Raw genomic sequence first — 22,471 nt, forward strand, 5'->3', positions numbered from 1 at the left:
GGCCTATTTTGTATCTTTATATATTCTACTGAATAAAAGTTCTAGAATCTTAAATAATGACTGGCTACTCCTTGTCATTGCCTGGCTGAAGCTTATATTCATATTTCAAAATCAAGACAAATATAACTCTTCTTCCATCTCTCACAGAATGGAATTTTTAACTCCCTCTCAAGACTCCCACAACCACACTTACACACCGCACATTAGTTAAATATCTATACTCTGCTCCCACCCACTGAGTTATGGACTTGTTGGCCCTGGAGACTGCATATTAATGTATGAGTACGCTTCCCTGTATCCAGGAAGGTAGTCAATAAATGAAGAATAAATGAATGAGTGAAAAAGAAACCTTCGATATTTGAAACTAACTGAAATAGCTCATATGACTTACAAAATAGTTTTAAAGATGCAGTTTTATTACTGTTCAGTATCTACAATAATCAACTATGCAATAAGAAAGTATTTTCCAGTATAAGCTCTTTTACTTAAAACAAGAGCTTTCTTTGAAATTGGCACATATATACAACCCACTTAAAAACTAACAATTCAAAAGCTTATGAAATCTGACTTAAGTAAAACATTTCAGTACCATATTTGAAGGAATGATTAGATGTTCTCCTCACTGTCAACTTAAGTAAACAACTTACCACTCTAAATACAGTATTGCAATTTCCTAATAGGATCAAAATTGAAAAATGATCCTACATTTACTAATAAAGGCAATCTTAAAACCAGTCAACAAAAAAATACACCCTGGGACTGCTAAGTTCAAGACAGAAAGAAACAAACTAACTAGACATGCTCCCTTAACTGCATTTCTTATAGTGCATGTTGCAGGGTTTTCCAACGTGAAATTGTTAACATTTGACTAGAACTCAAAATGTAGAGTGAAAAAAAGGATATCCAAAATTTAAAAGTTAAAAACAAAATATCTCCAAGTGAGAAATGATGCATGTGTCCTTAAAATTAGTTTACACCTTCCTTTCTGTTTTATATGTATTCTTCCCCCGGTTTAAGCAAAATTTCCTGTTTATTTTCTTCAGTGTTACTTGTATGGTTAGTACTTTCAGTCTGTGTATATGTCAGAGACTATTAAAAACAATCACAAAGGAAAAATGTATAAAAATGAAAAGTAAATATACATTTTCCCCAAAATTTCTGAATAAATTGAATTTTAAAATCCCTAATTCTAAACTACTTCTTACTTTAATATATTACAAGCCTAACCAGAAGTTTCCATTAATAATCACTTTAGTATACTGACAGTACAATCTTAATGGTGTTTTAATATAAATCCACATAAAGTTTATACATTAGTAGTCTACAGTAAAGAGGAAAGTTATTCCTGTAATATAATTATCTATTTCTTTAAGGTTATCGTATCTTCAAAATTTAATTATATCTCCCACAAAAATTTCACTAATGAATGAATATAAGTCTAATGGCAAAAACAATTAAGAGCTCAGATTCATGGCCCACGAAAGAAAGGTACTGATCAAATTTTTATTTTCTAGAGTAAGAATTGGGCAAATTACTTAACCACTATAATTCAACTGTTTTATCTATAAAATAGGTACCTAAATCACAGATATAAGGACAAATAAAAAAATTCCAAAAACTTAGCATATAGCAGAGTTTCATTAAATGGCAGCTCGCATTACTTTTATTACATATTATTATTAGACATAAAGAGAGAAAACTATTAATTCTAGTAACATACAAAATGCACATCTAAGGAACCTGACCCAAAATTATCATTGGAATTTTACTTAATACTAACATTGCCAGTAAATTATCAAAAAAGAATATGAATTAGATTTTCAATCATCCTAACTAGTAAGGACAAGAACTTTCAACATGACAGACTTTTTCATCTGGGCCTCATTTTAACATTGGATGTAGCAAGCTAAGTATGTCCACTGCTTTAATTTTTTGTAAAATATAAGTATACAAGAAAATGATTAGAAACCCAATTTCATTTATATGTGAACTGTACCATGCTTCTTCAATTTTATTTTTTTAAAGAACCTAATTTTTTTTTAAGTAATAAAAATTTATTGAGAATTCCAGGGATGGTGTTTATCGCCTCCCAACCTTGCAAGAGGAGCCAACACTGCAGGAAATCACTAAGAAATCACACACTGTCCCACAACTCCAGCCAGCACAGGGAGGAGGAAAGTCATTTCCTTGAAAATGGGTCAGTCTTCATTCATCTGAGAAGGGCTATGAAGACAGATGCAGAGGGGAGTGTCACATGATACTGGGGGGCAGTGTGGAGGAAGAACCTAATTTAATTATAAAATAATAAAATACTCATGCGCATGTTAGCAATTGTACAGAGAAGGGTATAAGTATATGGGGCTTATTTTTAAAAGTGGGACTAGGCAGGCAAAGAATTTTTGAAGTCACATTTCTGTTATGTTTTAGTTTTTGACAATAAACATGTTACTCTTGAATTATTCAATTATTAAGAAAATGAAATATTTAATTTATTAGCAATTCCACAAAACAATGATAATCTATCATTGCCACTTCAAAACTAAAAATAAATTTTTCTTAAGTATTTTTCAGTGATCTTTATCTCCTTCCCTACCATCCGGCATAACAAGAATTATTAAATTCTCATTTATACCAGCAGCTTCCTTGAAAAGTAGTTACAGCCCTGGCCAGTGTGGTGCAATTGGTTGGAGCATCGTCCCATGCACTGAAAGGTTGTGGTTTGATCATGGGTCAGGAACCTTTCAACTGATGTTTCTTACTTTCTCTCCCTCTCTGTCTGTCTCTCTCCCTTTTCCCCCTCTCCCTCCCTCCCTCTCTCTAAAAAGCAATGGGGAGGTGGGTTCCTCAGATGAGGATTAAAAATAAGAAAATAATAAAGTTCAAAACGGACAAAACAGGATTTGTTCTTTACATTTTTAAAAAACATTATTTTTCTCAATATGTTTAAGGCTCTTGATAATGAAACCCCACTGGGAGAAAAGTATTTTATATTTATAATAACTTATTAGTCTAGAATGTGCCACAATCCAACCCTTAGAACATGCTTCTGCTCCTGATTGACCAACAGAGAAAATAACAACATCCTAAATGAAGAGAAACATAACATGAAACAGAGGGGACTGAAGCTGGACACCCTCCCTTCACCTTGCACCACTTATATGCACCTTTTTTTCCCAATAGATAAGCAGATACCAGCTAATAACTTTCACTTTTACACTGCTTTTCTATTAATTTCTTTCTTCATGAAGTAAATGCATCCATAATCATGGGAAAAGGGCTATGGGAGAAAAAAAATATTGCTCTAATCAAAAATTAAAAACATGTTGAAATCTGAAAAAATATTCCATTTTAAAAAGTTTGGGTGGGTCTTTTCTATCCTTTAGAGTTGAGATAATAATTTAACAAGAGAAAAAATATGCAAGTATAAACTGAGAACTTTTTGGTACAGTTATTAAGTTCATGTTGGTGATGATGTAAAAAAAGAGAAAAAAAAGAATAAACAACAGCAAAAATATTTTTTAACTCACCAAAAGTGTTTTCTTTTGAAATATGGGAATGTGTTTGATAAATAGCAGTAAAATTTCAGAAAAACACATGCTACCCAAAAGATGGCTGAGACTCCTAAATAAATACTATCTTACATTTATAGACATTTTATTAAACAATTTTTACATCTGTTATAGTCTTTTATCTTCTCAAATAATCCAGTGAAATAGGTAGAGCATTACTATCTCTTATTATGAAAAACTAAACTGAGCTCAGTTACTGTCTAAAATGAGAGGTAATTTCTATCCTGGTACTTCACAATGTTGTCAAAATAACATAATCAGAGCTGGAATCAACTTTAGTGTTCCTTTCACAGTTACTTGTCTCTCATTTCACCGATGAGGAGAAATGGAGCTCACGAGAGTAAGGACACCTAACTCAATGTTATAGAACTCTCAGTGACAGATTGAAGATTCGAATGCAGGTCTCCTAACTTCTGGTCCAGTACTCTTCACCACCACCACCACACACTGTCACCATGCCACATTAACAGATATAAAAGTAGTCTGAAAAAAAATATTAAAATTCACTACATAAGGTCTGGAAAAGGGAAGACATATTTTTAATAAACAATAAAACTTTAAAGAATTCAGAAAAAAATAATTTAAATGTAAAACTACTTGCCACTTTCACACCTTTTCCCTAAAATCCTTTCTGTATTCCTACATCCCTGATTAAACAAATTCTTAAAATTTCCCTAGCTTATACATATTAGGATCTCAAAAATTTTCCATCTGACGAAATTTTCCTTTTTTTAAAAACTGGAAAACATTTTTCAGTAACCATATTACATTCCCCCGAATGAGCATTAAAGTACATTACTTTTTTTAAATCCTCACTCAGGAATATGTTTATTTATTTTAGAGAGAGGGAGAAAGAGGGAAGAGAGAGAAACATCAATGTGAGAGAGAACTATTCATCAGTTGCCTCCCATACACGCCCCAAATGGGGATTGAACCCAAAACGCAAGTACATGCCCTGACCCAGGATCGAACCCACAGCTTCTGTTGTATGGACAACGCTCCAATCGACTGAGCCACCTGGCCAAGGCTAAAGCATATTATTCTTGATTATAGGTCACTAAAGTATTTTTCATTCTGTATGCTCGCTAAAATATTCCATGCACACTTTCAATTAAAATACAGCAAAGTAATCAGATCTGATAGACAATCTTATGCACACATGCATTAATAAAAACATGATAACTGATTGGCAGATATGTATTATATGGTGGAAGGTTTTTTGAGGACTATATGAGACTGAGATTGAAAAGATTATATGGTTTATACTGTCATAAAAATGCAGACAGCATGAACCTTATAAACACATGGTGAACAGATCTTACTTTTTTTGGCAAGATTTTTAAACAAATGTTTCAACCCCTCACGAGCCAAGAGACATGCCAGTCTTATAGACACCCCTACATAGGCTGAAAGATTCAATATCTATCTGATGTATTTGTATGCAGAACTACACAAGGAGAACAAACACAAATCTATTATTATTAAAACTACAGCAAGATTATATACACACACTTGCGTGTATAATATGTTAAATATATATAATAGATATTGTAGTACCCATTTTAACAAGGCCTAACTGAAGGCCTCATGGACCAGGTAAAGAGCAAGGTATTAGTCACATGGCATAGTAAGGTTTCTGGTTAATTCTTGGTACCAGAAACCCTTGTAAACAAGTATAGGCATCTAATTTTTTAAAACGCTTTGGAGCAAAATGAGTAGGTAATTACTAGTAGTATACTAGTAATTCAAAAATGAGTAATCCTGTCCCTGCACCATCAGGCAAGGCAGATAAAATATTTCTCAACAAACTATATGTGCTAAGTGCTAAAATATAACATTTCAATAACTCAAAATATTTGACGCTTGGCTATAATGATTATATTCAACTCATTTTAAATTTTGCTAGTTCTATTAACACAAGAGTCTCACTTCTCAAAACAGGAAGTGAAAGAAAATGTGCTTTTGAGAAAAAGCAGTGAACTGGATTTATAAAAATTCAAATGTCTAGAATTTAGTTTAATCTTAATTTATAAAAGTGGAATATGTAAAGTTTGAGTGCATTTATACTATAAAAAATGTTTAATGAATACTTTTAAAAAAAGGTATTTTGCCTAAATACCCAAATCACTTTTGATGTTACTCTCACTTCCTCTTCTGGAAACCATCATAACCATTTCCTTTAACCACAATACCACAGGTCTAGTAACTTATAGTAAAACGTTTGACTTGCTCGGGTTTTTTTTTTTTTTTTTTTTTTTGATAAAGTTCATATAGGAACCCATTTCTAAGTGGTTTAAGGAGTGTAATCTCACAAAGAAGTTCAGGTCAATGCAACCTCTAAGTAACACTATCTAAAATTAAATTATTCCTAACCTACATAAATTTATAACCAAGACTGGTAAACACTGAGTGCTTCTGCATGATGACACTGAGCCCCCCGCCACATAAAATGTAACCAACTGAACAGGTACTTTACTCTCCAGACTGCACTGGATTTAGAGGCAATCAACCCTCTTTCATTCAGGTGAGCAACTGGAACACAGCTATCCTTATACAAAATTTTTCACCGTTAAGCCAGGGCAGTCTGCTCCTTTAGAATTACAGTGTCTGCAACAAATTGTTGAAGTGAACCAGGTTTATACTTGAACCCCGTGATACAAAAAAAATTTTAATGCTTATTTCAGCAGCCCTAACTTATAAGCGTTGTAACTCTATTGCTATGATTAAACTAAAAAGAAATACTCATGATACAGTAAAAAGCCAACAATAGTGAAGACACGACATCAAGCACACATTTGGAAACGCTAAGGATCCATATTTTAAAATCTCTTCATTTTCTTTTTATCAAATTCTTTAAACTTACTAACCTTGTCTTACAAGAAAAACGATTTGGGTTGTCTTCTCCTACGATAAATTAAGCTATATTTATTCTATCTTTACATCTAGTTTTCTTAACGCCAATTCAGGCGAACAATTCCTTCGTCTGCCGACGCTACGTCAAGACTTTCAATGGGCCTATTAGCTACAGCTACTCAGACTATCAGAATATGCTAAAGATCAGTGGCAACAGCAATATATTTACAGTTCTTATTTTGTATACACACCAAACTTTAAGGTGTTGGGTACTATCAGACAGGGCTGGAAAAACTAAGACGAGGAGGTGTAAAGAGGGAAGAGCGAGAAGGTTGTTATTCCTGTTCTGGTGACTCACAGCCCTGAAGTCTTTCAGAAGAAAATTGGTTCCACCCTCACTTCCCCCTCCTCTTCACCTTCAAAATGAAATAACTGCAAATCGTCAACACGCTCTCACATGGCTGTTATCTAGCAATCTAAAATAAAAGTGGCAAAGTGGAGGGGATGCGGAGTTCATCCAGATCAGCCATTCCCTTCCTACATTCCCACACTTAAAACACCAAGAAATTAAAGTAAAAAAATTGCTCTCATCTTCGCCAGATTCTTACCATTCAACCTCAGTTGCGGAAAACCCAAGTTTTCCTACCCCCACTCCAATTTTGTCCACCCACCGACCTCCCTTTCCTTCCGACCCCGTCCCGGGGGCGAGGGCACCCGGGAGGAGGCGGCAGCGGCGGCACCCATACCCGGCCCGGGCCCGGCCAGATCCCGTCGCCGGGAGAGGGGAAATGGCTTCTCTCTGCCTCCCGCCGGCCAGCGAGCCGCACGAGGAGACGCCTGGGACTCCGCATTAGGCCGCGGCGCCTCTTGGGGACCCCGGGCTGGGCCCGGGCCGGGTCCGAAGCGGCAGTGCCGTGATTTCAGCCCCGGGCGCCGCCCGCACCCCAGGGCCTCCCGCATTCCCTGGCCCGCCAGCCCCGCCGCCGCGGCCTCGCCGGCCCGTGCGCACCTTCTTGATGTTGTAGAGGCGGGTGAGCATGCCGACGCCCCGGTCGTTGAGGATGGTGAGCTTCTCCGCCAGCTTCTGCTGACTGGGCTGCAGCACGGAGCGCGACATGATGGTGGTAATGGTGATGGTGGTGCCGCCGCCGGCCTCCTCGCGCCCAGTCACCGGCCCGCGGTCACCGCAACCTCTCTGGGGCCTCCTCCCCTCCCGCCCGCGACCTCCGCCTCAGGGGAGCGCGCCCATGGCCCTTGCGCCCCAATTCCGCGCCGGTGACCGAGCGAGCAGCGGTGGGCGCCTGTGGGTCCCTATCCCCGCAGCCTCCTGCCTTCCGCTCGCCCTTCTGTCGCCAGCCCCCACCGAGCCGCCTTCCCGGGCTCCTCCACTAGGTGTGGCGGCGGCAGCGGCGTCTCGGCCGGCTGAGAACGAGGCCGCTTCCCGCAGCACCAGCTCCAGACGAGCGCTCGGTCACCTGATCGACTGCGCCGGCGCCCCCGCCAGGCCGGACGGGGAACTGCGCCTGGGGGCCCTCTCCGCTCAGCCTCGCCTCGCTGCCTCCGGCACCGGCCCAGACCCGGCCCGGCCCGCCCACACCCTCTGTTTTCGTCTAGGGAGCCCTAAACCCGGGTCCAGTGGGGGTCGCATTTCTACGCCTGTCCCACTTCGCCCCACATCACTCTCCTTCAAGTTCCCAAAAGTTGCCTTCCCGCACCACCTCCGTAAGGAAAGTAACAGAAGCCCGGGGGCGGTCTGGGGGAGGGTGCTGGTTTCAGGAGAGTTTTCCCCTAAGAGTGGGCTGGTGGCTCCGCGCTGTTTCCCTCCCCGTGTTTGACAGTACTGCCCGCAGAACACAGCAGTTGTATTCGACGTAGTGGGCTTCGCTTCTCCCAATCCCCTCCCAACTGCCCCTCCTCATGGCGGTTTGTGAGACAGGAGGTCGGAAGCGAGGGCAACGCAAATTCCTGAGATAATCCATATCCGGAATTTGTCTACGAGAAGCACCCATCCGGAGAAGACGTGAATAGAAAATCCCTGGCATGTGGGAGACAAAAAAATAAATTCTTGTTCAATGAACGAAGGAACGCTCCCTTTTTTTTCTGGCCTCCACCCTAAAACCCCTTCTTGGAAACTTTCTACTACTTTTCCATCTCGCGTTTTTTCCCCCCATCAGTTTCTTTCCAACCACACTCCAGTGTATTAGATATGGTTCCTAAAGTGAACAAATCAATGGCTTAGGTAAATCAATTGGAGTCAGGATTTCCAGGCAAGAGAATTCGAGCTTCTTTGATATTTTTGGCCTTAATTTCCTTCCATATGCTAACCTTTTCTATTATATTCATTGATTTTAAGTGAATGATAAAATGTTCTGCCACCTTGCAGAAAAAAAGAACATTCTAAGACTAAATAAGCTCAAAACACTTAATGAGGAAATTGTGATGAATAGTTTTAAAAATATTTTTTAATGCTGGTATATGTACTTTTCCTATGGAAATATTCATTTTACTAGCCCAAGGAGAGAAAGGGAGTGGACTGAATAGATTTGATTTAAAAGGCATTAAAAGAGTCCTACATCCACCAGAAAGTCAATCATACCTGACCTTGTGCTGATGCTTGAAAGTTCCATGCATAAGACTTCATGACCATGAATAAAGTCTTTGTGCCTAAAGATATCTTTTTTCTTTTTTTAAGTATATTTTATTGATTACATTGTTACAATAGTTCCAATTTTTCCCCTTTGCTTCCCTTCGCCCAGCACGCCCCAGCAATCCGCCCCCCAAGTCCATGCCCATGGGTCATACATACAAGCTCTCCCACTTCACCCTTTTGTATATTCTTCTTCAAAAAAAAAAATAATAATTATTTTAACAATAAAAAATAACAGTCCCTCCCTCTCAGACTTAAGACCCTTTATAATCTTATAAAGGACAATGGGCGAAGGTCCCGTGCTCCTCTAGCTGCTTCAAGCTGGGCATGGTCGTCGTCCTACCTACCCTTGGGTCCAGAAATCCCTAATAAGAGTGGGGGTGTAGAGGGGAGGGTGGCCTTCCCACGTGGGGAGGGATCGTGCAGACCCCAGGTTAGTTGGCTGTACCCGGACAACGGCATGCTTGGTTTAACAGGCTGGCATCCTTGCTGTACTCTGGGGGCAACAGATTTGGCAACCGGGTTAAAGGCATCATTCAATCCATAACTACTAGATGACAAAAGGCAGGGATGAATTTTTCAATGTCCCACATTAGGGAAAAAAAAGGCTTCTTTGGAGGAATGTGTGCCAGGCACATCTCACCTATCCAAAACCCTTTTGCCCATTATACTTAGTTTGGGCTGAGGGAAATATTTTGGTTTCCCCCCTCTTAGACCTCTGGGCTCTTTCTGTCCAAGCCATTAGGATAGAAAAGATAAACCAGTTTTAAAGAGAAGCCCACAGACCACCCCATACTTCACCAACCCAGCACACTAGAGAGATCACCTATTAAGCTATTATAAGTCAATAACACATTGGAGGCTTTAATTTATCTGGTTACTTTTTAACCTGATGGTTAAGATTTTAATTTAGAAGAAGTAATCATCTGGAGTTTGATACTGAGAACGGCCCTGACGGTAGCTTAGTTGGTTAGAGTGTAGTTGCCCCCATCTCTGGTCAGGGCACATAAAAGAAACAACCAATAGCAACAAATGAATGCACAACTAAGTGGAACAACAAATCCAAGGTGTTCTCTCTCTCTCTCCTCTCTCTCTCTCTCTCCCCTTTCTCCCTAAAATCAATAATTTTTTTTTTTTAAGGATAGTGAGAACACTCGTGGGAAAAGCCAGGCTGCATGAGGAGTTTGGGGCAAGCAGCCAAACAAGAAAACTGAAAGGTGTTGACTGTTGTGGGGATGGGGGGGAGATGTGCTCTTTTAGGGGGCCAAAACAAATTAGGGGCACAATTACAGTCCCACCCAATGAAAGCTTATATTTTCTAGTTTTTCAAAAGTGCTGTATAGAGAAAACAAGAAAATGGTACCGTGTTTTCATATGAACTTGAACACTTCTAGCTGCTTATAGTTCCCTACAAAGGGAGAACGCTATAGATACTGGTCTCATTCAATTTTTATTGTAACTAATTTTTAGACATATTGGTCCTAGACTGAATGGAATATGTCTATTTGAGCAAAAAAGAGTAGGTCTAGATGAAGTATTCACAATTTTTGCTTTTCTCTATGTTTGCATCAAAAACATTTTGTTATTAAGATCCAACCCTTTTGAAGTTGCCTGTATGGGTAGTATAAAGTGTATTGAGAGTGCCTTATAACATGTGAGCAATAATCATATATTTTGCCATGCCTATATGATTTTATGGCAATTGTAATTAATATATGTTATTTTCTTTGTGTTTTTTAGTCTTCGAAAGTATATCATACACCATGAGTCACCTTATATAGTTATGAAAAATGGTCCAGTTGTGATTTTTTTTTCCTAATACAGTTTTCTGGAAAAGCATAATTTTTAAAAATGATTAGGAAACTAAGTTTTAAAAAGCATAATTAAAGATTTTATTTTCTTCATTATATAAAAGATAGTCTTCACAGTTCCTTTGGTACTAAAGATTCTTAAATAGTTTTATTCAGCTAAGAAATTTGTCCCTAGAACATATTCAGAGATTATTAAAATTATTATAAGCCTTCAGAGAGATGTAAAAAGTAGATGACAGTTTCATATATGTAGTAATCATAGGAAATTAACTGGTAAATTTAATTAGTATAGACCAATATGCCTTAAAAAGTGTGAACATTGATACATGACTTTTTAAAAGTCAGATTTATTGAAATATAATTTACATGCAGTAAAAGTTAATATCTATATATATATATGTTTGAAACATATATCTATGTTTGAAAAATTGTTTTTTTATTAAGACAAGTATAATGGCATCCACTTTAAGGAAAGCAAACATTTGAAAATCCAAACTGGAAAATATTTAAATAGGAAGAGGAGTCAGGTCAGCTTTATAGAAGAATTTATAATAGAATTACATTTTGTCCCCCCAAATATATTTTACAATGATTCAGTTATAAAATTCTCATGAAATTTCATAAATAAATTTATGGCATATAGCTTTTTATATATTATAAAACATGTATAGTAGCAATCCTGGATGGGCTTACTATTTTTCAATTAAACAAACAGATACTTAAAATGTACAAAGTACTGTTTTTCTAGAAGGAGATATGAAGAGGCATAAGATATAGATTTTACTCTCCTTGAACTCACATCCTGGTGAGAATAGAAATATATGTAAGGCAGTCTTAAGACAAGTCAGCCTGAGATACAAGAGAAGACCTAGAGAAAGCAGTTTCAACTTGAAGTTTCTGAGAGCTCTTTGGGAAAACTTACATCTTGGCTTTGAATGAGAAGTCTTGGACTTACAAATTTGTAGAAAACAATATTTTAGGCAGAAAGTAAACTTCAGTAATTACAAAACAGTAAAAAAGTGAAGGAAAATAATATGAATGTTTATCACACACAAGCAAGAAACAATGGGAAATAAAGCCAAAAGAGAAGTGTAACAGAAAATATGTAGGCTTATAAATGCTAAGGAAAAAATTCAATGGTGAAGAAACACGGAAAAAAAAAAGTGAGAATGAAAGGTTACTTTTTGGGACTTGAGGATCATAAAGATAAGTTGAAACAGTTCCCGAGTCTGACAAGAATTATAGTATGGATTATCCTTAGAAAGTTACTGTCTCTTTCTCCCCTACAAATAACAACTGCATCTCCCAGTCTCCCTTGCTTGCAGCCTATTGTGGCCATCTGTTCCAGCCAATAGGGTCTAAGCTTTCAAGAACCTTCCTTAAAGACTGCTGCTGCTTTCATTTTGCAAGTCCTTCCCCACTTAGTTCATTCTGCCATGTGAAACAAGGATGCAATGACCACTATCTTGGACCATGAGGACAATAACTAATTACTAAAGATGGTAAACATAGAAATGGAAGGTGTGTGGGCTTCTTAGAGCCAAACTGCCAATACCAAACCTGACCTCTCTAGATCTGGATTTTGTATGGAAGAGAAATTTTACTTAAGCTTCTTCTATTTTATTTTTAATTACTCAGCAAAACCTGATTATAAATAGTAATAGTTCTGCAACCAACATTATAATATCTTTACTAATATAAATTAAGGAATAATAATTAAATTTAATGTTCAAGTGTTTTGGCACTGTCAAAATGCCAAATGGTGCTACCATTTAAGCTACATTTTCTCAACTACCCCTCTCAACAATCCTTTGAAATATTATCATCTTCATTTTACAGCTGAGGAAACCAAAATGCAGATAGTTTTTTTAAGTTGCCAAAGATCACACCCATAGAAGGTGGTAAAGCTGGTTTTGGATTCTTTATCAGCCTGACTCAGGTTTATTCATACTCTGTGATGTCACTGAGGACCAGTTGGATGACATAAATTTGTCAGGCATTCAGTGAACATGATTCTGTAGTTTCTTCATAAATAGTCCTTTAATTAAACTTTCTTCAATTAACAGCTAAACTCTGCCATAATTTTTCCTGACTTCATACCAGCTTTTTTCAGTGGCTTTCTTTAGCTTTGCTTTCTCTAGAAACTAGAATGAGAACTATTTCTGTAATGTTTTTTGCTAATCATGAAAATTTCTCTCAATTTGTTTTTTTAATCACTTAGCTGACTCAGCCTGGTGTTGCTTACCTATTTAAAACAAGAAGAGAGAAAAGCTGGTGAAGGCTTCTTCTTGAATTCTAAGGATGAAGCCCTTTGATTAAGATGTCTCCTGTCAAAGATGACTAGCATTCTTCTTATTCTTAAAAACAATTGCAACATTTTTTCTCCCATCAGACTTCAAACCAGGTACTACTAGCTATGTATCATCAAATGCCTCAGATACAGCCTGGGAATAGTGTAGTAGACAAGTATTGTTTTTGTCTGCCCTCCACCCCTCCTTTGGGAAACTGCTGCAATTCTGACAAATTGAATGCAAAAAGAGAAAGTGGGTCAGGCTGTGGAAAACATCAGACATATGTAAATAAGAAATTAATAGAGTTTTGCAAGGAATTATCATTTTTTTATATTATTTAAAGACTGCATATAGTTAGATTGTAATGTAAACAGGGGAACCAACTTGGGTGAAAACTATGGAAAAAAGATAATAGAAGATTTTGCTGTTGACTAACAATGGTCACGGAAAGGACAGGTGATAACATATATGCCAAATCAAGTTCTGTTCTACATCCCAAAACTACCATATGTGAAAATGTACTCCACTAAAAAAATGATTAAGAAAGACAATAGGGAAAAGATGAAGCAACAGTATCCCAGTATTTGTAGTAAATGAAGTAAGGAGTTAAGGCTTAGCCAGAGATTGCAACTTGGTATTGCAAGGGAGTAACAGACTGGCCTAAGTGAAATAGAAGATGTCTCAGTAGTCAGCAGAAGAGATGCCAGAAATAGAACTGATCCGAAAAGTTCAAAAAGAAAACAATGAAAAATTAATTACAGTACTGATCTTGACTGTTCACATCCAATTAGAATAATCTTTTAGCCTGCCAGATCTTTTATAATGAACTTCACACATGTTTATTTACTTCTGCTCTGCAAAACTAAAGATAGGTTTATCTTTCCTTTTAGTCACTCAAAAAACTTCAGTTTTCTCTGCAGAAAAATGCTAATGTAAACAGTTTCAGTTTATGATTGCTTTTAACTATTAACTTTTTGCACAATGAATTTTTTGGTTTTCTTTTAGAAATTGATCATGCTTTGACTTAAATAGTTGACAATGAAATATGTTATTAGTGTATACAAATATTGGTTGATCTTATTGGTTTGCTTTTGTCCTTTTTTTTTTAATGGTAACACTTTTAGAGAGAAAGGAAGGGAGAGAGAGAAACATTGATGCAAGAGAGAAGCATCTATAGGCCACCTTATTAATATGCACCTGGACTAGGGATCCTCCCACCTGGGCCAGGGTTCAAATCAGGCATGTGCTCAGACTGGGAATCAAACTTTCAGCCCTTCAGCTATGAGATGTCCCTCCAACCAACTTAACCACATCATTCAGGGCAAGTCTTCTTCTTTTTTTTAAAAAAAAAATTGATTTTAGAGAGAGAGGGGACGGGAGAGAGAAACATTGATTTATTGTTTCACTTATTTATGTATTTGTTGATTGATTCTTATTTGTGCCAGAGATTGAACTCACAACCTTGGCATATCAGGAGGCCACTAACCAACTGAGCTACCCAGACAAGGCACTTAAATCTTTTTTTTTAATATTAGAATGCTACAGGGAAAATAGGCAAAATCGGTGATAGAACAAAACGAGTTAGAATACAGAATAAGCCTATGATGATACTCATGTTCCAGCTAAACACAGAAGACCCATTTACATTTTTACATTTAGCCCACCTCAAAAGGGAACAGTCTTTCAAAAATTGGAAGGATATTGAATACTGTATACTGAACTGGACCTCCAAGAAGAGGCCTAGACTGGAGATATGAATTTGGGATCATCAGAATATGGATGTTATTATAAGCCATGGGAATAGATGAGATCATTTTTGGAGAGAGTAGTTTTTAAAAGGAAAATAGGGCCTAGTCCAAAGCCCTGAAGAACTCCAATTTTTGAAAAATATTTTACTCATTTATTTTCAGAGAGAGGAGAAGGGAGAGGGAAAGAAACATCAGTTGGTTGCCTGTTGCACGTCCCCAACTGGGGCCCTGACCCGCAACCCAGGCATGTGCCCTGACAGGGAATTGAACCATGGACCTTTCCATTTGCAGGAGAACCATCGACCTATCCGTTCGCAGGCCAGCACTCAATCCACTGAGCCACACCAGTCAGGGCAGAACTTCAATTTTACGAGTAAAATATATTAAATCAAGCCAGCAAATGAAACTGAACAGGATTGTGAAGAAGACTATAGTAGCTGGAGGGTTTAATTGAGGGTTTTTTGGTAGTTGTCAGATTATCCTATAGAAAGGAAGAGATTTATAACTCAGCACAGAGAGTAGGGATAATGAAAAGATCAGAAGCCTTGATAAAACAGGAAGAAAAGAGATGGAGGGGAAGCAGATGATACATAGATTAATTTTTTATTGGGAGTTGCAGGGAGGGACAAGATAATGATATTAGCTAACATTTATTGAGCAATGCTCTAAGTGCCTTACATGCATTAACCAATTTCATCTTAATAACAAACTCTTGAAGTAGGTACACATTATCATTCCTATTAAACAGATGAGGAAGTTGGGTAAGAAGCAAAGCACAGGCCATTAACCCCCTGATATGTACATTAATGTAGATCAGTAAAATTGATTTGGGCAAGATAAGAAAGTTTTTTCACATTTTCTCTATTCTCAATGAAATAGAAATAGTTCATCAGCCTAAAAAGGAGGTCATGTGTCAGAAAATGTTAAATGTTAATTTGAGTTTGGTGTCATGTATTTAAATGGTTAGAAGAAAAAAACCTAAGCTCTGGGGTCAGAATGACAGAATTCTAGTACTGGCTTTGCCATGTACAGCAGTGTGACTTTGTACATGTGACTAAAACATCCTAAACTTCAATTTTCACCTTAAAAATATTTGTATCTATTTCACTAGATGGTTGTGAGAAATGCTTGAGATAAATTTTAGCATTGTACCTTATATAATGCAGTGAGTATAAATGTTGCTTGACATTATTATTATTATTTTTATTTTTATTATTATTACTACTTTATTCTGCCCAGTTGTGTGATTTTCTACATTGATACATGGCACAGAAAACACTGAGGGTTGTGGATTTTTCTTTTTTAAGATAAGTGCAATGGAAAGAAAGAGTGACAAAAACACTGAGTAAAGTTGTGAGAAAATAATAGCTAATTCATTGTGTTTTAGCATTCAACAACAACAAAAAATATTAAAAACCTACCTAATCATATTAACATTGCTTTGCATTACGAACTCCTATTTCAAAATAATAATTTCTGAAAGTGACTTTTTCACTATTTGTTAGACACACAGCATAATCATTAAGCTTCTAAGTGTTGATTATTTGCAAATGTTAAGCACATTAAATTTTTCCTTGTTATAAAATATACATTATGCTAAAATATTATAAACTCATTATAAGATGATTTTCTTCCATTAAAAAATCACTAAAGTCATGTGTTCACTGATGCTTAAATTCAACGTTGTATTCCCATTTAAATTAAAATCCAGTGTTATTTAACCACTATCATATCAACCAAACTGCTACTGTCAAATCATTTATATTTGCTTTAAAACTATGAATATATAAAGGCTCTACCTAGATTGTTTGCATATTAAAGTTTTACCATTTTTCAATTATTTCTGATTACTTCAACTATTCTTTTATAACCCAGCTTTAGATCCAGAATTTATGCAAATATTTTAAAAATACTTTTGTATTTCTCCCACTTCTGATGGTTTTTATTTGTACTATATTTAAAGTTATAGGATCAACAATTAATTTTCAGTTTGCAAAGAATGTTTCCTAACTAGTTTTAAATTATTTACTTATTTCACATAGTAGATTCTAATTTTAGAATTTTAATAGTATATTAAATCAAACTTTAGTATGTACTTTCTTGTGTCAGGTTTTAATTATAGAATAATTTTTCTTGAAGAATAAACATTCATTAAGTAAACATAAATAGAAAATATTTGTGTTATCTAATAGATTAGCTTAAAAATGCTAGTAGTTCTGTTCTCTAATATATTAGCTAAAAATGCAACCACTAAATTACAAATTGTAGAACTTCCAAACATTAGAGGAGAACATTAGCTGTGTAATCAATTTTGGAAATAACAGTCTAGCCCACTCTGGTCTACAGAGAGAGGAGGAGATAGCCTTAAGGCTCATGAATTGAATCAGAAGAAAGGAATGAAGTGAACAACTCATTTTCCCCAAGGAGTTGAAGCAGAAATGTAAAAAAAGCTGTGATCACTTTTTTCTTTACATGTTGGTCTCCATAGGACAAATTTATTCTTGGTTGTAACTAAAGCTCATAATTAGCTGTGGATCATGCACCCCCATATAAATTTAATGAAGCTATGCATCCTAGCCATAAAAATATACAAATTTTTAGTATAATTTTAAAGAGTTTGTGGCTTCACTAAAGCTTCTATTAATCTCTACAGATCTAAGATTCACAATCATCCTGAATTGTAGTAAGTGTGCTGGAAAAGGCACAATAGGAGCAATTGTATATCCAAGCAATTCATGGGCTAAATACCCAGGGTTAACCTGATAAAATGTTAAAAAACAAACTTTTTAGACATCACCCAGAGGTGTGAAAAGTATCTCTTTCCTGATCAGTTCAATACACTACAACCAACTCTATGGTAATCTTTCACAGAAGTGATAGGATAGCCTTTGTAATCAACATTTTATCAAGATTAAATATCCCACTGTAGATCCATTACTCAAGGTCTCTCTTTATCTGCCTCCTCTGGCTGCCAGACCTTTAGCACCTCCAACAGAAGGTGAGAAAGAGAACTGAAAGCAGGAAATTCAAGTTATCTTGTTTTACTTTCAATTTAACATCTTGACTAAATAGTTCAATGGCAAGAAAAAAATGGAATTTGATCTTTAGCGCTAAGCCTTTGAATTGTGTGTAAGTTACCATTTGTCTACATATCCATTTCTTTCATTGCTATAAGTCTGATTTTCAACATTTTTAATCTCATGGAACACAAATTAATTACTAAGATTCTGCAGAGCACACACAAAAAAACGCATATATTTTGTCATGTATCTGACAAAAAAAAATTAGGCGTGATTTTGATTCATTCACACTGGACAACTATTGTTGTTTTGGCTGTTGTCATTTTTTTATTTGACAATCTAAAGGAAAAGACAACAGTACCCTTAACTAAATAGTCAGGTATTGCATGTTTTAAAAATTCTTATGGCTCCAGTGTGCCCGCCATGGCACACCGTTTGAAAACAGCTGCTATAAGTAATACAGGGCTGGCGGCCTCCTTAATGAAACGCACAGTGCTTTAAAGAGATCCTGTGACTTTTGCACATTACATAAGCCAGTTAGTTTGTCTCAGACTGATAGCAGAAAAATTGTAAATTTAGTCTCAAAAACCTGCTGCTAAGCAGAGCCAGCCAGCTTTTCAGCTTTCAAAGCTGCTATGCATAAAGCAGCACATTTGGAAATCTGTTGCTGGTACATTCTATTTATGCTGTATTCATAATGTTATGGACAGGGGCTGGGCCCTGAGCAGGTCTGTCTAGGACTGGCTGTAGTGTGTGGGTTTTGACTCTGTAGGAAAGATTTCAGAACATGAGTCCAGTGATTATGAGGGTTTATCAAAGCTGTGAACAGTAAAACAAGGAAGGACTTCGCATAGAAGAAGCAACAAGAGAACCTAGATTGCTTTAGCTCACTGGGAAGTCAAAGAAAAGAAGGCCTTGGGGACAGTTCTGGAGATCAGCTTGGGACAAGATGGCAGCTGCCCATGGCCTCAGAGTTTAGGAGACATGTGCCTATTGGGAAAGAAGTGAGGGAAAAAGAAGGGAAAGAAAATGGCGTGGGCTGCTACCCAAAGGGAAAGTTCAAGCTAGGTCTTCTGTCTTGAAGCTTTTATCTCTGTCTTGGAGGCTGGAATCTTAGCAGAGGTCTCAGGGGAGGGGTTCAGTAAGATATTCATCAGTCCTCCAGGTGTGGTCTTTCAGGATCATGGTCTCCACTGATTGGTCAGTGACAGGGCAGGGGGTCTTAGTCATTGCAGTTGGTTCTGGTGTCACCACCTGGTTTTGCTGCTCTTCTGGGCCTGGAGCTGAAATACAACTGAGGCCTAGATGACATCTCCAGGGAGGAAAGGCCAGGAGAGGAGAGGCTACCCTTGGAGCCTTGTTTTCCCAGTTTTGCCCCTAGCAGGAACTCAGGACCTTCTGTAAATTGCATGGCCACTGTGCTTCACTCTCAGTCTGTTTCCCTATTCCACTTGCCATGGAATTTTTAAAACTCTTTAAGCTAAACTAGTAAGGGGAAGGATTGCCTGAATTAGGTTTCAATTGTTTTTATTTCCCAAGCTTATTCTCATAATAGTCCAAGTTGAGTAGAGAAATCATAAAATTTTAGAGCTAAAAAAGACCTGGGAGATCATTTTTTCCTCTTCATTTTATAGCCAAGAAAGCTCAGAAGGGATAAATGGCTAAAATGTAGGAAGCCAAAAAGTTGCAGGAGAAGCAGTAACTATAGATAATTCATAGATAAAAATCAGAATGAAATCATGAGTTTATTATAGAACTTTTCATTGCACTTAACCATAATCAGGTTTGGATAAATGTTTATTAGCTCTCACTTTGTTGGTTAAGAAATGATTTAAGGTTTTTCAAATTTATTTTTTGCTGCTACAATGGCAGTCTGCAAAAATTGGTAACAGACTATTTTGGGACCATTGTTCAGAAGTGCATTTATCTTAGAACTGGTTACCATGGAGATGAGCACATGTGTGACTCTACAGCTTTTGAGTTAGAGTCATTTATGCTACCAAGACATAAATAGCCATATACACACATAGATGAACATGACTCCATGCACACATGCACACTGAGGCTGTATTGTTCCTCTCCTTTTGTAAAACAATAATAAAATTCCATGCAGTGCTGATCTTTGATGGTGGAAGAACCTGAAAATGCTAGACATTTTTAATGTAATAGTGTACAGTGGTATAAAAAACACTTTTTAAAAACATTGTAAAGTAGTCCGAATGAAGCTTAAAGACTAATAACCCACTTAACACGTAAAATAAATGATAAGAACATACTTCTTAAACATCACTGCTGTTTAAAGTAGAACTATAAAAATAAAGTAAAAATTTATCCAGAATATATTATAGTAAAGTTCTTGAGTTATTTTTCCCAAAGTACTGAATAATATTGGGCACAGTTATCTGGCTAGTCTTTCTCTCTTTCTCTCTCCCTCTTTCAGGCAAGCTACTAGATAATATCTTTTTTTGTTTATTTCTTTTCCTTTCTTTGTTTTTTCTTTTCCTTCGATAAATAAACGTTTTAAGTTGCTTAAATTATCAAGAGACTGGCCACTTTCTGGAGATCACGTTAATTTGTTTATATTTATTTTATTTTTTTGTTCACTTTCAATAATGGTCATTTTCAAATTTTCAAACAAGAGGAGAAAGGATAGTAAAATTAACCCCTTCATATACCCATCTCCCAGTGTCAATATTTATTAATATAAAGGTAATTCTGTTTCCCCAATCATTTAAAATCAAATCCAAAACATTATGATAAAATTTAAAAAAATAATTACACTGAACAATACGAAAACTTTTTTCTCCATAATTTTATTTTTATATATTTCTTGGAAACATCAAGGTTTCATTGTATATAAACTACAATATGAGGTACTAAATCCAGTAAAGTAATAAAGACTAGAATAATAATAATAATGCTTCCTTGAACACTCAAGCAATTTAATACACCAATGATTTGGCCACATCTCACTTTGACTTTAAATGCCATCATCTGTCTTTCTTTTCTTGTGTGAAAAGAAATCTTTTCTTTTGCACCAGAGTTTTCTTTCAGACTAATTAATGCATATATATATTTAAAAGTATATTGAAAGAAAACAATGCACCTGGATTTGTTTTATAGAAACTTCAGAAATGTACATCAATTAAAACCAATATGTTATTTTTCTCCAAAACAGCTCTTTTAACATATTTGATTAGTAAACAAATGCTCTGTAATTGCTAAAGAGTACAGAAAAAGCACAACTGTAAAACAGCACATCACTTTTCACAGTCTTTTCATAAAAAATAGTCATGTCCAGTTTCTCTATATTTGTTGCTATTTTAGAGCTGGGGTAAATTCTTCAACTGAAAATTAACAAGATCCAAATCTAAGGTCAACAAAGAAGCTGGTAATATAACCTTTATTCTCTGCCTTTTACTTCATTACTCTTACACACAATCTTCTAAAATTTCAGCACCAAAAGATTTGTGAAATTTGCATTCCCCCCCCCAGATCATCAATCTAAGATGCCTTACTCTCTTTATTGTTAAATAGTTATTTGTCAATGTATTTGTATTAAGTCCAAGTCTTTAAAAATCTGAGTCTTTAAATCCCTGTCCTTTAAAGTTATGTGTCAGGAAGTAAAATACTTAATTATTGTAGAATGAGAGACCTCTCAGAGATCAGAAAAAGAATTTTTTTCACTCTAGTCTCATCCCAAATTAATTAACATAGTTTAAAATAACTATTGTTTGAAAAGAATGAGTGCTTTTTCTTATATGTGTAGCTCTAGTAATTTTACCTTTTAATATTTCTTCTTACAGAGTATCTACGGGAATATTTCCAGAGAAACATGTAGTTCTTTTGGAGTATTTCCAGGGGGAAAGTATTACTAGAAACTCCTGACTCAATTAAGAGAGGACTGAATATAAAAATAAGAGAAATATGCTGCATTGGACCAATTGGTCATCCAGCTGAATGTTGACATTAAGACACGTTTGAAGGGAAGCACTATGGCTTCCTAAACCATCCATCTAAAATACAGAAATATAAAACATTTCCTTAACAAACTGGATCAGTGGATGAATGATCCAAACATTTTCTAAACTTATTCCACTGCTTTAGACAACATATTCAATTAACTTTACTACCCACCATGTTCTTTTGGTTAACATAAAATTATTCATTTTAAATTTCACAATACACTCCATAGTATTTTAACATCCTAGAACTTTATTAACATACTTAACAGTATCCACATTATGCCTGAGTCTTTTAAATAATTTGATTATAGTTCTTCTCAGCTTTTTACTCATTTAAATAAAAATATCACACATATTTTACATGTGTGTGAATATATACACACACATATATATGAAGTTTAGCGGCAGATAAGTAGCTGGCAGAAAGTGGAGAGCTCAACATTCCTTGAAGATGACACTGTGGAAGGGAATATTCTATCACTGACAATCTAGTACTTTCTGAGCATGACCTACATCTGCCTCCCCTTCCAATCCATCGAATCCCTTCACCCCCTCCAATTTAACAGC

General features: G+C 36.2%; 1 protein-coding gene across 2 annotated transcripts in view; it reads right to left on the reverse strand.

Moving 5' to 3' along the window:
* The window catches only part of NCKAP1 (NCK associated protein 1), a 95,684-nt gene extending 87,796 nt beyond the window's left edge, over nt 1-7,888 (reverse strand). Inside the window, exon 1 of one of the 2 annotated variants that reach the window (XM_090281428.1) lies at nt 7,432-7,888. In XM_090281428.1, coding sequence (XP_090137554.1) covers nt 7,432-7,539 — 108 coding nt within the window. In that variant the 5' untranslated portion in view covers nt 7,540-7,888. The remainder of the gene's footprint in view (nt 1-7,431) is intronic. The other variant, XM_090281419.1, reaches the window with a different exon arrangement.
* Nucleotides 7,889-22,471: the final 14,583 nt, after the last annotated feature.

Source organism: Furipterus horrens, unplaced genomic scaffold (genome assembly GCF_987537825.1).
Source record: "Furipterus horrens unplaced genomic scaffold, mFurHor1.1.pri manual_scaffold_1, whole genome shotgun sequence".
Lineage (NCBI taxonomy): Eukaryota > Metazoa > Chordata > Mammalia > Chiroptera > Furipteridae > Furipterus > Furipterus horrens.